Genomic DNA, 14,296 nt, shown 5'->3' with positions numbered 1-14,296 from the left:
GTTAGTAGTTTAATAGGAGGCTTTTCCCACAATAAAGGTGTTTTGCCTCTGTTTAGTCATTAAGGAGAAATTCTGTAACTGTGTAGCAGCTTTGACACATTCCGAAGTGTTTTTTCAAAATAGTAACCTTTAATTTTGAATTCTTCTTTTTTTGCAGCATCAAGAGATAGCCAATCAAGTTCATCAAAACAGAAGAAAAAAGCTAAATCGCAACAGTACAAAGGACATAAGAAAAGTGGGTGACAAAGTAGTGTTTGCACTTTCCCCATTGTTTAAAAAGTTTGTGTTCTCTCCCTAAGTCCCTATTCTATTTGGAGATGTTTGTGTGTAAACAGATATTATGTTTAAAGGTGCAGTATGCCATAAAAGGAACTTTTTTCCATTGAGAATAACTATTTTTTTATAACTCAAAACAGGGTTGATGTTGCTGCTAATAATCTATATGAACTGTAGGTGGACAACTGTTACGATATTTTTGGTATTCAGACATCATTTTAGTTAAATAATACATTGACTATGTAGGTATACTGCCTTAAAAAGTACTCAGGTACCAATTAACACTTTTAATTCTGCTCTTTGTAACATGGGTGTAGGAATAAGAAACAAGTTACTTGGATCAGAAAGAATGAGATGTAGAAAACTTAAAAAACAACCAGCTAGATGGTAATTTAAAACAAAAAAGTGACTTATTTGCCAGTTTTTAAGATGAGACATCTGGGAAGCTCTGTGTAAAACTTCTATGTGATTATTTTCTGGAACTATAAATAGCACTGCTGTGTGTGACTATTCCTGTCACAGTAAAACACAGTAGTGACGTTTTTAAGAATCTGAAGTATTCGGGTTCTTTCCACAATAATTGTTTCCCTCTGGATGAAGTTATCTTCAAAATTCACAACCAGTTTGAATCTGCACAGTTGCAAAGTTTGCATTCCTCCATATTTTTATTTCCATGACTGGTTTAAACTGAAAATCTGTTTTGTATGAATAAAATGGGGTAGAGGCAGCCAATTGTAAGAGGACCTTGTGCCTTCTCCCATCACTCTTCTCTGGAAATCAGATCCATCTGTATTCTCTAAGCAATATTGTAGTTTCATATGGCAGTTTTATTCCAAAGATTCTCAAGCCATTTTTCTAATAATTTGACAGTTTTGAAAGGCTGCTACCTCTTGAGTCAAGAAGCAGCAGCAGCATGACAGCCATGGTACAAGAAATGTATGTGCAAGCAGTGACATGGTAAATAAGAACATAGAGTAAGCCTCTATGTAGCACTTGTTAAGTGCTACACAGTTTGTAATGATGTTTAACTCAAGATTTGACAGTATCTTTTTAAAAAAATAATCACTTGCAGCTGGGGAGGGAGGTTTTTTTCTGCCACATAAGGGTGAATAGTTTGTGTTGATAGAAGTAGATGATTGAGTTCCAGACAGCCTAACTATGTCTTTTATATTTGGAGCATCAGATCGCTATGCTGACTCATTCTCTTGGTGTTTTCTTGGAAACAGGAGAGTTGGAAAGGTGCAGTATTTTATACTGCAGACATACGGGCAGATCAGCTCCAGAAAAGGGTCTGTTATCTGTCATCTTAAATTGGCCCTGCTTCTTTGTCAAGATATTTTCTACTAGGACATCCTAGCAGACAATCAAATCAACAGTTTTATTGCTGTTCAAAGTTATATTACCTTCAGATCAGCAAACTTGACTAATAATAAACAGTCCTTAATGTGACATTAGAAATTTTATTATGTGAAATACTCTAAGAGAGATCATTAGGCCTTTCTAACCATTAGAATCTGTATCATCTTGACTTACTTAGACTTGTTTCCAGAATAAAACTAAAATTCTAAGGCACATTCCCTGAAAGATAAGACAATGGTTTTCCCCCATCCCTCAAAAACTCACTTTGAAATAGAGGCTGTTGAAATCCAAGCTATGCTGTTCTGCAGATGTGAGGAGTAGCTGCTTTGCAGCTGGTCTCAGTGAAATGTATTTCCTGATGGTAAAGCTTTGTGATCTTTAATATCTGGACAGCCTTATCTTACAAAGCATCAATCATTCTGATGGCTTCTATACTGCTGCCAGATCAGAGACTTAAAACATGGTAAGGGGAAAGAACTCTAGAAGAGCCTGACACTCATGTAAAGTCTGATTAAATGGACTGATTGCTAGTTTGAATTGTACAACATGAACTAACTGCCCCTAAGGAAACTCTTGCATAAAACCTAGAGCAGGGGTCTACAGATGGATACTGATATATTTTGAAGTAATTCAATTTCAACCAGAAGAGTTACCAATTTTTTTTTCATCGAGTTAGTCAGCTAATCTTGAGGTGATTGGGAGAGGGGGGAAATTCAGGCAGGTTTCTGTGAGCTAAAAAAACCCCAAAACAAACCTGTCATCAGTTTCCCTTATTTCAGGTCTTTCTATCCTTGAACAGTAGTTTCTTGTATTGAATTAAGATGCATCCACTGACTTCTGTTCTATCACAGATCTAGCTATCAGGGAAGGGCTTATTAACCTGGAACAGGAAAAAAAGGTATCTCCATTCTGAGTAGGACCTGCAGCTGAATTCTGAGTTAGGTCTACCCTAGCTTCCTGCAGTGATTTTGAGAGTTGTGTCAAATGAGATTAAAACTTTGTTTTTATCTGGGGCTTTCCCTGCAGTAGAAAAAATGACCTAAACGTGAAGAAGAGTTGTGCTACAGTTACGTGGAACTAACACGAGGAATTAAAACCCTTGTCTTCCCAGTAAGTTTGTGAATTGATCTGTTAAGACAAATTGGAACTTCTTCATGAGTCATTGCAGAAAGCAACTTTTGTTATTTTGATCTTAGGACATAAAAAGAAGTTGACCAGTGAGTGCCACAGATAAAGCAGGTGTCTGGGAGGTTCTTACAACTTCTTAAGTGCCTCAAACATTGTGCTCTTTCTCCTTTCTGCTCTTTGAGGAAATAAACTGTAAAATCCAGATCCTGCTCAGAATCTTGCAACAGTATTTTTTTAGATCGAATTCAAATGCAGAAAAACTGCTGATTTGAGAATATATAGAGAAGGTTGTGAGTGCTGTTGCCTTAAGCTAGGCAAAGATGGCTATATCATTAATTACCTTTGTGTAGGACCTGGTTTTGGACAATTCTGGACTGTCTGAGCAGATTTTGTGTAGCAAGGCTATGCTGGACCATCCTGCTCCTTACCTCATCCCTCTCCTTCCACTTAATACCTCTGTAAAAGTTTCTTGATACCTCTTCTACAGTAATTGTGACATAAACACTGGAAGGAAATTCCCCTTATCTAGCCCCATAGGGAGGAGATTTATTCTAGTGGAATTTGTTCGTCATTTCTCACTAACCTGAAGTAAATGTGGGCTGTGGAAACAAGAAAGAACTTCTGATGGGTTTCTTTTCTGGACTGTTCACTCAATATTAAGAAATGTACTTAATCATGAAAAGGAGACGAGAGAGCAAGGTTACAAAAATTTATAGTTGACTGCTTCCTACATGTTTATTCTTAGTAGGTTATGGCAACAGAAGTGCTGAGTCACAGGAAATAACACTAAGAAAATGCTTTCTGAAGCCTTTTATTGTTCAGCACTTCAAAATAAAAATAAATCTCTTCTTTGGAAATGGATTTCAGTCATAAAACTGTATAATACAGTAGTAATTCTTTCATGGTAAACTAACCACAGCTGATTAACAGGAAACACTGTATATGTCTTAACTAGATTATTTTTAGCAGAGAGGTGTTACTTCTGCATGTTTTTCTCATAAGTACTCACAACACACTCCAGAAAAGCTTTGTCATTCTGCTGGGTATAATGATGCAGATTTCTGATGCAGTATTTTACCTTTTTACTGAGTCCATTGAGGAGTGAGTAGCATGTACTCAGTGAGGATTAGAACTGACTATATAGCAAACTCTGCCATAATGGTATCACGGCAAAAGAGAAGGAAGTCAGCCTTCTGTTGTTCTGCTATAGCCACTACAGAAACTAGTATAAACAGTGGAATTGACTCTCCACACTGATGGGAACAACTTAACAAGCATTGCATCCAGTCATCATGTTTTACTTCTCAACAACAAAGGACTACAAGAGAAGATTTTAAGATATCTTAGGAGAATTTCTTAATGCATTGAAAAAAGTAATTTTGGAGCTGAGAATACATCTGTGCTTTTTCTATTCCTTTCTTTGAAATCTATGTTGGGTAACATAATGTTAATTTTTCCCTATGTCATTGTGATTTAGAAGTAGTTAACACGCACACATTTAATAATGATAGAAAAATTAAATGTCAGGTTCTTACCCCTCTTATGGAGAGGCTGATCATAGTACAGATGCTCCTGTGACTTTTTAAGCATAATTTTTGTCAGCTCTTTGGAATGCCCAAACACTTTGTTTTGATGTGATTACCGAAATGAAATAATTTTATTTAAAATGTACCAATGTCTTTAGTCTATTTTAATTGCTGCTCCCTTCTGGACAGTCATCTTATTTAACTAGCATCCTACCTGGCCTAGCCTTCAATAAAGCTGGATGGGTTTTTTTAGATTTATTGTGTTGCTATACAAGCAGTTTGTCATGTTGACAGTGAACCCGTTCAGTAGCATTCAGATTGTAAAGGTGTGCTTATTTTACCCTTTTTAGCTTTTCCCTTTTTAATTAGACTGTTTTATAACTGTAGCATGTTCTTTGTGGACGCAAAATACCAGGTGGTCTGTTTGAATTATGCCTTAGGCCTTCTGCATGGTCACTGTGTTCTGAGCCAGCACCATGCCTGTCATTGCTGCTTGGTTTTTAATCCAAAGAAAGGAAGATCAGGTTGCATGTAGGTTCTGTTTGCTGGATAGTTAACTGTGTTACTTGTTGATTTCTAATTGCAAGTGTAGGTTTTGTGCATGCTTTTGGGAATCACTTCAGTTTTGTTTCCAAATAGTGTTTATTTCAGGTGGGTAGGATTTTGTACTATATGTACCTCCTGGTCAGAAGGCTGTGCAGGTGAATGCTTGAAGGGTAACTTAGTAGTTTCCCTAGTCAGTTAATTAATAATGTAGTATGTAGCATCTGCTCATATTATCAGGTATATCAGGTTATGTAGGTGTATATATATTGGAATAAGGTTATTGAAACAATAATTTGACCTCAACATTTTAAAAGGTGGATTCTGTAGACAACATTTTGCCTAATTTTAGTGTTCTCTCTCTAAAGGGCTCATCCTGAAGCTGTCTTGCAAGAAGAATGTTTAAAAACGATGATAGCTTTAGCATACACATAATCGAGTTACCTTTTCTCTTCAGGGCTAGGCTTTTGTTTGTCATGTTGTCTTTATCTGACAGCGCTGAGGATACCTAAGGCTTAGCAACCATAGTTTTGATACAGTTGAAAGCAGCGGAGATGATGTATTATAGTGCTTGCAGCCCTGATACTGTAGAGGAGTTTCCTTAGGCACAGAATCAGAGCATCATAGTGATGATATAATTTGCATGGGAAATGTTTTCATAATGTTTTTTCACTAATGCAATGTTTAATAATTTGAAGGCATTTTAGCAGATATTTTTTCTAAACACCGAAATGTTCATTGATGTTTGTAAGACAGTGTAAAAATGGGAAGACCATTCTAAAGTACTTAAGAGTATGTATTTTTAAACTAGGTTTTTGGAAGTGTTAAAGTTCGTCTGGACTGGATTGTGTCCCCAGAACCATCCTTTCTATCTCTTAGGCACACACAGCTGCCATTTCAAACTGAGCCCCTGTGTCTTGGGTGTCCAGCCAGAGGATTCTGTATTGACTGTGCAGTGTAGCTGCAGCAGAAGCAATTTACAGTATTTCAATTTCTTGATAGAGTATGAAATAAGTGGATCATGTTTTTAAGCAATGCACTTGAAGTCCTACCAGCCAGCCTCTAGAATTCAGTATGTAAAGTGTGGATGTGGTGAGCAGTATTCCCAATAATAACTGAATGGTGCCATTGTACAGGCCTTTGTTTTTCAGAATCAGTGAATATGAAGCAGAGCCATTTCTCAGTGAACAGTCTGAGTTAACTAATGCACTTTAACCCAAGCGTTTATTTTAGTTTGACTTGATGTTTAGAGAGGAAGATACCAGTTGGGAAGAAACCTGTCAGTTTGTCCAGCCCACCCATGACAGGTGAGGTGCGGAGGAGCTTCTCTGGTGATGACGAGTTGACTCCTCCACCATATCGAACCCTTCCAGCACAGACAGCCCCGGAGGCCTTCCAGCCTCCCAGGACTAGCCAAGAGTTCAGTCCCAGCCTCAAAACAGGTAACTAGCCACATCAGTCTCCATTACGGCAGAGGGAAATGATGGACAGGGTGGGGAACTAAGCATGTAATGTGCTGATGCATCAAATATCTTTTTTCCTTTTTCTTTTTTTCTTCTTTAAATTTTGGTTGGCTTTATTTTCTTCTGTTAGAGAGCTTTTCATTCTCACTGACATGCCACCTCACTGAATTAATCATAGAAAGGGATTGCAGCTGTTTTAAAACTTCACAGGAGGCTGTGTTGTAGGTTACCAGAGCACAAAGGCACAGAGGAGCTCTGCAGAGTTTTAAATACAAAAATGCACTCTGAAACTGAATGATAATGTGGATTTGGGAATATTTGATGTAAGCGAGAAGTTAGTGTGGATTATCTTTTGCAGAGAAGGTAACAGTACACAGTAAATAATGAGTGATCTTTGCCTTTGTGTCAGAAAAAGACAGTTACCTGGGAAAAGATCTTCAGAATGTAAGCATCATTTGAAATTTTGTGGGTTACTAATATAGAAAATATCTTTCAAAAGAGTTCATCCTTTTAGAGTTTGATCTTTTCCCTATTTCTGCTGTAAAACCTGGGTTTGGTTTAAGTATGGACGGTATAATTGTGCATCTGTATGACTGAGCAGAGAAAAACTCTTAAAAATTTATCAGTAATATTGAGCAAGAAGATTAACATTTTGAGCTTATTTAACGATAGTTTAGGTAATGTAATCAATCTTCAATTATAAAGTCAACTGCAAGGATCTAGTAGGGTTTTTTCTCTTCCCTTTTTCTAATACATACGACAATATAATGTGGCAAGTAAACAAATTATTTCTAACAAATCTGTTGCCTGATCTTTCAGGCAAACTGGATTAGGCTCTCCCTGCAGGACAGTTGCCAGGTTGATAGATTTAGCTTTGGGTTTGCTTAATTTACACTCCCGTACTGGCACTTGTCAGTGACTGAATAAATCCAGAACAGCTTCTGTTGTCCCTGTGTTATCCATTAACAGAATGGGACATGGTAACCTCCTTGCTGCCTTCAGACCCTGAGGACAAATCTTGACACTTCTGCACACCTCTCAACACTTCTCAAGAACTCCTTTATTTTTACTTCAGTTGCTACTTGTGCGTATATGCCTGTCTTGTAACAGAGTCTGATGCAGAAGAGAAGCCTTGCTTAGGAGAGTGTGTTCTGGAGTGTTTGTTTCTGCACAGCTTTTCTTCTCTTACTGCAGATCTACACCCAAATTACATTTATGTAGTGCACAGACACATGCAGTTTGAGTTTTCTTGTCTCTTGTTCTCTGAGTTTCTACAAACACTTGTGTTCTTTGGTTTCTGACAGCCAGTGCTTTTTATGATCATTTCTGGGGAATTTTTTTAAAGTTCTGAATTTTGGAGAGGCAGGGCAAAATTAGTTTTATTTGTGATGTAGCCTTGTCACTGTCCAAAGGTGTTTAAATTTAAATTGAAACCAGCAAGACCACACCCTCTGAGTCTGGGGAAGGCGTTGTCCTGATAACATATAATTTAAGAACACATTTGAGATCAGCTGGAAAGTATTAATTGCATACATATTCCTCAGCTTCTTACGTTGCCTCACATTTTTGTAGCCGTAGCTAGGGTGTAGGTATGTCACAGGAGATGCCTGTATGGCATTGAATGGCAGTAGTGTAGGGTTAGTGACGGGACAGGTGTTTGCTCTAAAGCTTCTTGTCTGAGATCTCAGTAAGGCTCCTTAAACAACTCTTCCCCCTTTTTATACTGTCAAAAGCACAGGAGAAGGTCTCAGTACTACTCCATCTTGTATGGTATGAGGTGGTTTTGCTCTCTAGCAAAGTCATAGTGCTGCTTTAGTGTGTATGAGTATTTTGCATCTTTTATGTGTTAAGCACTGAAATGCAGCTGTTGGACAGCTTCCCTTTTAAAAAGAGCCTGCAGCCAGCCTGTCGGAGGAGAAGACCACTCTGAGAGACTCATCCTGCTTGGGCACATACTCTGGACTACGTTGCTTCATTCTGTTGTTGATGTTTTGGGGTTTTGAATGACATTGCCTCAGACACAGTCCTTCTTTGTCTCCAGTAAAATCACTGAGACTATTTAAAAAGGGAGTACTTTGTGCATCTGCATCCCTTTTACTTCCAAGATGATTGGTCAGATGAGTTCCGCTAGCTTTTTTATTCTTCTTTCAAGTAACTTTTGTTGTATAGCTGTAGTTAAGCTTTTCTGATGGAGGGCTGTAGTTAAAAGCTGTATGATAGGGACAAATGAAGCAATCATTAAATACCTAAATAGAAGGATTTTGGTTCAAATTGGCCATAGGCAAGCCAAATTATGGAGACTGCTGTTACTCTTGTTACCTGCAGAAGCATTCTACAAATACTAGGGGGAGAGAAGAAAAAGAACGTTACTGGTGGGTTTCAGATTTGTATCCCTGTCCTTTGTGTAGCCTTTGCTTAAGGTATTGGCATCGTGTCCAAGTAACCAATTGTGTGTCTTACCATTTAGACAACACTTCTCTTGTCCTCCACAGATCAAGGTTCTTGTTCAGAGTTGGGCATAATGCAGGGAAAAGTATTTAGGGGGGGGGGAAACCCAGCAAGTGATTGTGGGCTGTGAAGGTGGGAGGAGGCATCTATTAAAGAAATGAGGAGAGCTTGCATTATGCTGCAACTTCTTGACAGTTTTTAATACCTTAATTTTCAAATTTTATTTTTATTTAGCACAAGAGTTTGTTTCAACATGGAAGATGACAGAAAAATAATAAAAGACTAATCAAATGGCTTGTAAGTTAATGCAGGGCTACTAATAGCAACAGGTTATGAGTTTGGTTTTTTCTTTCACTGCATATTTCTGCATTTCAAGATACATTGGTAATACATATAAACTTTGTATTCAGTAGCTATGAGCTTTAATACTCTTCTCATTCATTTGGTCATAGAGAACCATTTATTTCTGTATAATCAACCCTTTAGTGTGGGTACTGCACCTTTAATGAAAGATTTGACATGTTTTGTTTTCAGTGTTCTTTTCATTGTGCTCATGTTTGATAACTCATTATTCATTAATGAAACTGGTAAAGTAATCGTGACATTGTTATTCATAACATCTTTTTTATGTCTTGTATCTCATTTCTATTTTCTTTTTACGAAAGAAGAGAGAAGATTAGAACTACAAAAAAGTTTTGCTTGAATTAAACTTCTGGGATCATAGTTTTAATGATTGAGAAATCTTTGTCGTTGTTTTGTCTTGTCTCACATAAACCATTTACAGTAACTGGGCTAAGTAATGTGAATTGTAGATTTTTAAATGGCCAACAGTTAATCTTATTTCTGCTTGCATAAAGACTAAATAGGAAGTCAGCAGTAAACAAGAGTAAACAGTAAAATAAGTGTTGTTCTGAGCAATAGTCGTTATTCCTACTATATTCAGTTATCATCCTAACCCAGTGTTTTAAAATACTAAGTTCTTGAGAAAACCCTGTAGAGAATATATTATGTAATTTGTTCAAATATGTTAATATTAGAGCATAACTTAAGATTCAATTTATGATTGGAAAGTATCTGCTTTCTGTGGGATACTGAGCGTTAACAGAAGAATCACTAAAATGCAGTATATAAGAAAATGGGAAATCTGGGGTCTGCTCCCAATTTAATAAGATTAAGAGAATTTAAGGAAAAGTTGTGCTTACTTTGAATTTTAATGTTCATCTTTTATTTTTAGTGACTTCATTGCAGCTGAAGGAGGAGTTGCTAGACGGAGAGGAGTACAGCTTCCTTCAAGGAGCATCTGATCAGGAAAGCAACGGATCTGCCAGTTACTACATCAAACAAGAACCATAAGGCAGCTCAGAAAAGTGAGGGACGGAGTATTGGTGATAGGAAAAGAGCCTTTCTCCAAGACTGACTGATTTTGTTCCCACTTCGATGGTACAGTTCAGGTGACTGTACCTGGGGCACTTTGCTAACTGTAGATGAGTTAGACTCAGTTCAGAGTTTTTTGGAAGGGCGGGGAAACTATTTTAGTGAAACAGATTTTTCAATTTATTAAAAACAAAAATGGACACTTTTGTGTTGTATTTGAAGCTTTTGAAAGAATTTTGTAATATTTTCAAGTTCAGATTTATTGTGCATTGTTAACAAGAACTGAAATTCTAATTTTTTGGTAAGATTAAAGTTTAATTAGCATGATTGTGGGAAGCGGTTGGAGGAAGATATAGTTGCAAATACAAATGAACTGTCATAAATGAACCTTTTTGGTACAAGTTGGGAGGTTTTTAGACTCTTGTGAACTGCACTGGTCACGCCTCTGTGTTTTTTTTATTGTGAAAATAAGGCATTTAAACCCTAATTTAGAGGCATAAAGTGTATGTGGAAGATAGTCCTGTAAAGCTCTACTCAGTGAGTAGCCCCAATTGCAATGGAGCCATCGCCTGAGGAAGATTTTAACTTGTCAAGATGTTTTTATTTAGTTTAAAATACTTTTTTTTATATAAGATTTTTTTTAAAAAAGTTCCATAGGGTCTGATTCAGTGCCCATTAATATCAGTAGCCTTGTCTCCATTGACTGCAGTGGGCATTGGATTGGGACTATAAAGCTCTTGTCTGTACATGAATGTCTGTAGTCTTGGAATGCTTCAGCAAATGTTTACAGAGCCCTATGCCAAACTGGAACTTCAGAAAATTCTCTCATTTGGAAGATGAGTTTTAGCCATTAATTTAGACTAAAGAAGAAACTTGGTCAGTAACTCAGGCCTCCCTTGGTAGTGGGAAGGAACTTCTGAGTAGTATTTTGATATTTTTTTTTCCATTCAGGCACACCTAGATGTTTCCCTTACCATCTTAAATATTTATTTGTGAACGTTCAAAACCGATGTTCCACATGGCTTCAGGTGAGCTAGAAAGAGCCATGCATTGTGGATTTTTAAAATTAGTTCAGTTCTGCAGAGCCTGCAATATTCTTTTCGTGCTGCAATAGTGTAATATGGAAGTTGAGACTTAAGAACAGTATATAAATCATACACTGTCTAGTATATAATTCATTAACTGGATTTGCCTACTGCCTGGAATCCTTGTGTCTCACTTCAAGTATCCCATTAGCCCCACCTGCTTAAATGTCCAGACTTTTTTAAAGGCAAAAGTAATGTAAAAGGGTGAAAATGACTACCAGTAAAATACAAAGTATTCTAGCACAAGCTCTTAATAATTTGGATTTTATCTTTCCATATTTTTAAACTTTGTACATTTGTAAATGATCTCATTCATGGAGTTGATACGTAAAATGGTTAATCAGCCCTGCAGAGCTGTGACTGGAAAAATGTGCATCAAGAGCTTTTTAGCTTTTACCAGTAAGGTTCATTAACTAAACTCTCAGGAATTAACTGCATATGTTCTATAAGTGCTTCTGGGTCTTAGCAGGTCCCCTTCAGAGCAGTACAATGATCATCTTGACTCATGACCATAAATTAGGGCTTAAAAAAAATTAATCAAAATCATTAACACCTGTGTTCCTACAGCCTAAGAAATGCTTTAAGGATATCAACCCACAGAGCCCCAGGAGACCATTTTTGTATATTGTTGTTTGAGCTTAAAAAAAAAGTGCATAGAAAGTTGAAAACCAGCAATTTGATTATTTTCTAAAATATTGCTCTAACTTTGGGTACATAGTATTGGTAATATGCACAGGTTTACCTCATTCTATGCAAGAGGGGTTAATTATGTAAAGTTTTGTATTTACTACTGGAAGTGAAAAATGTCCTGTATAGTGTAGGAATGTCTGGAATTCTTTTCTCCCTTACTGGTAAAATATCTTAAATAATGACCCCTTTTTAACAACAGCTTATATTGACAGAATCTGGTTATCAGATTATCTGTAACTTCAGGTGGTAAAGACATTTTAGCTCTCTAAAATAGCCATAGTAAGGACTTTGTCAGGCTTGGTAGACTTCAAATACATTCTCTTAGATTCTGACCCACCCATGATGTTTCTTTTGAACAGCCTGGATTGGAGAAGTAGGACTAGAGACCATTGTAATGACACTTTGAGCCTTGATTATTTTTTTTTCCCGTGTTTCCAATTTAACCCGCTGTAAAATCCAGCTCTGCAAGCATCGATTTGGTTTGGTAAGTACATCGCTATTGATTTTTTTTTTTAATGCAACAACTTGCAGGTTGTCCCAGTCAGCTGGAACAAGGTTGGCAGAATCTTGCTTTCTTCTCTCATCAGAAGCTTCTGTCTTCAGTAGAAAAACTGTTGAATTTGTGTTTCATAATGTGAAAGCTTGGGCTAGTAATGAGCAAGGTGTGTTGCCAAGTCACTAAAACTTGGGCTTCTGTGTACCTGATTTCTCATACCTGATTTCTGAGTTAAATGTCAAGAGGGAAAATTAGCACTTAGGCTGAATACACTTCCTGTGTTGGAGAAATGTAAGAATCGGATTTGAAGTCTGTCAGTCTTTATCATGTTCTTTAAAAATAGGTATTTTATTCATTAAACACTAAAGTATGTGAGTTGACATGCTTTCTCAGATATACATGTGACTTCAGTAGGAGTTGGGTGAAATTTCTCTTGTGTTTCTGAATTTAAATTATACCTAAACTGTAATTGTCAAGTACAGTGAAAGCTGACCTAAGCAAACCACATAAGAAGCTGATTGAAGCTTCTTGCTTAGGAGAGGTTTAAGGAAAACCTGAGCGAAATTTCTAAGTTATTTGGAGTGGTCTCTTCGAAGAGTGGGCTACCAGGTGGCTGTGGTATCCATAGTATAGGCTTCACTGTATTTGTAAATTGTAAAGAAAAAAAAAATAAGTAACATGGCTCTAGAAATTTTTATCTTCACTTTACTCTAAGCCATGTTACTTGGCTAAAAGAGCAGCAAAGTGTTGGGACATCTGAAATCTTCAATGGGGTCAAAATAATTTCAGTATTTGGCATGGCAGGTTTTTATAACCATGAGGTAGCGCAAGTTATATACCTTACTCTGCAGCTACCCTTCTTCTAGTGCTCAAAATCTTTCTGCTGATCTTTGATTTTTGTTATTTTAGATACAACTCTTTAACCTTTTCCTTGCTGCATCTGAGGAAAGCTAAAGCAGTTATCAATTCCTTGTTCTACGGATACTAACACGGGTTTCAGTGTTTGTTTGTTTTTTTTAATTGTTGTTTTATGTGATGTGAATACCCTCTCCTGTCAATATTTGTACGATGGTGCTAATATATTTGGTAACAATCCTTTATTGGGAAGGGATTTTAAAAAACTGTGATTTAAACTGAATTTTTCTTCCTTTTAATTTTCATATTTAAAACAAAAGCCACAGCCATTTATACAAAAAAGGCATCAGCTTTGGCCCCTGGGAAAACGTTGGGGCGGGAATCAAGATTAAAGGGTTTTTACATCATTTCTGTATGTATTTGATATATAGATCAATATCTGTACAAATTTAATCTTTTATTTTCTTGGTAATTTGTGTGGTCCATGAGGGAGTATTTAAAGCTTTCTCATGCAATGTACATAAGTGAAAAAGAATGCTTTTGGAGAAATTAATGTTACTTTCATTTTTACGAGACTGCAGATTTTCAGCATGGATGTGAAAAGCATTAAAATTATAACTTTGTGTACAAGATGAAAATAATTCACTAAATTTGCCTTTTTTACACAAAATAAAAATGATAAAAAGTCATCTTCTGATAGTGATTTTGTTTAAAGGGCACTCCTTTGGCGCATGCACAAACACATTCCAGCTTCTCCTGAAGGAATAGATAAAAAAATACCCACAACTTGTACTCATGAATGTTTTAAGTAACCGAGTAGGTTTGTCCGAGCACAAAGGAAGCATGAGAGCCTCTGAGCGCAAGGTAAGGTTTTTAATGCAAGAAGGTGGCGTTAGATGAGCATTTAATAGAGAGCAAGCTTTGCACTTGGTCTTAAGACTGGTATTAAGTGTGTAGGGAGGGAAATTTTGTCATGAGGTAGTATCACATTTTTCTTCTAGTTGGGTTCTGCTGTTGGATGGAGCTTGAGCCTCCCTTCCACTCTGCCTCTGC

The 14,296-nt window shown here is 36.8% G+C and overlaps 1 protein-coding gene across 6 annotated transcripts in view; it reads left to right on the top strand.

Annotated features, from left to right (window-relative positions):
* The window catches only part of MBTD1 (mbt domain containing 1), a 40,412-nt gene extending 26,428 nt beyond the window's left edge, over nt 1-13,984 (top strand). For 3 of the 6 annotated variants that reach the window (XM_074922010.1, XM_074922012.1, XM_074922008.1), the window contains 2 exons: nt 158-235; nt 9,978-13,981. In XM_074922010.1, coding sequence (XP_074778111.1) covers nt 158-235; nt 9,978-10,096 — 197 coding nt within the window. In that variant the 3' untranslated portion in view covers nt 10,097-13,981. Of the gene's footprint in view, nt 1-157; nt 236-9,977 lie in introns of all 6 variants that reach the window. The other 3 variants (XR_012634766.1, XM_074922009.1, XM_074922011.1) reach the window with 3 other exon arrangements.
* Nucleotides 13,985-14,296: the final 312 nt, after the last annotated feature.

Source organism: Athene noctua, chromosome 18 (assembly GCF_965140245.1).
Source record: "Athene noctua chromosome 18, bAthNoc1.hap1.1, whole genome shotgun sequence".
Classification (NCBI taxonomy): Eukaryota; Metazoa; Chordata; class Aves; order Strigiformes; family Strigidae; genus Athene; species Athene noctua.
The sequence above is the reverse complement of the archived record's forward strand: the minus strand, read 5'-3'. Positions and strand labels throughout refer to the sequence as shown.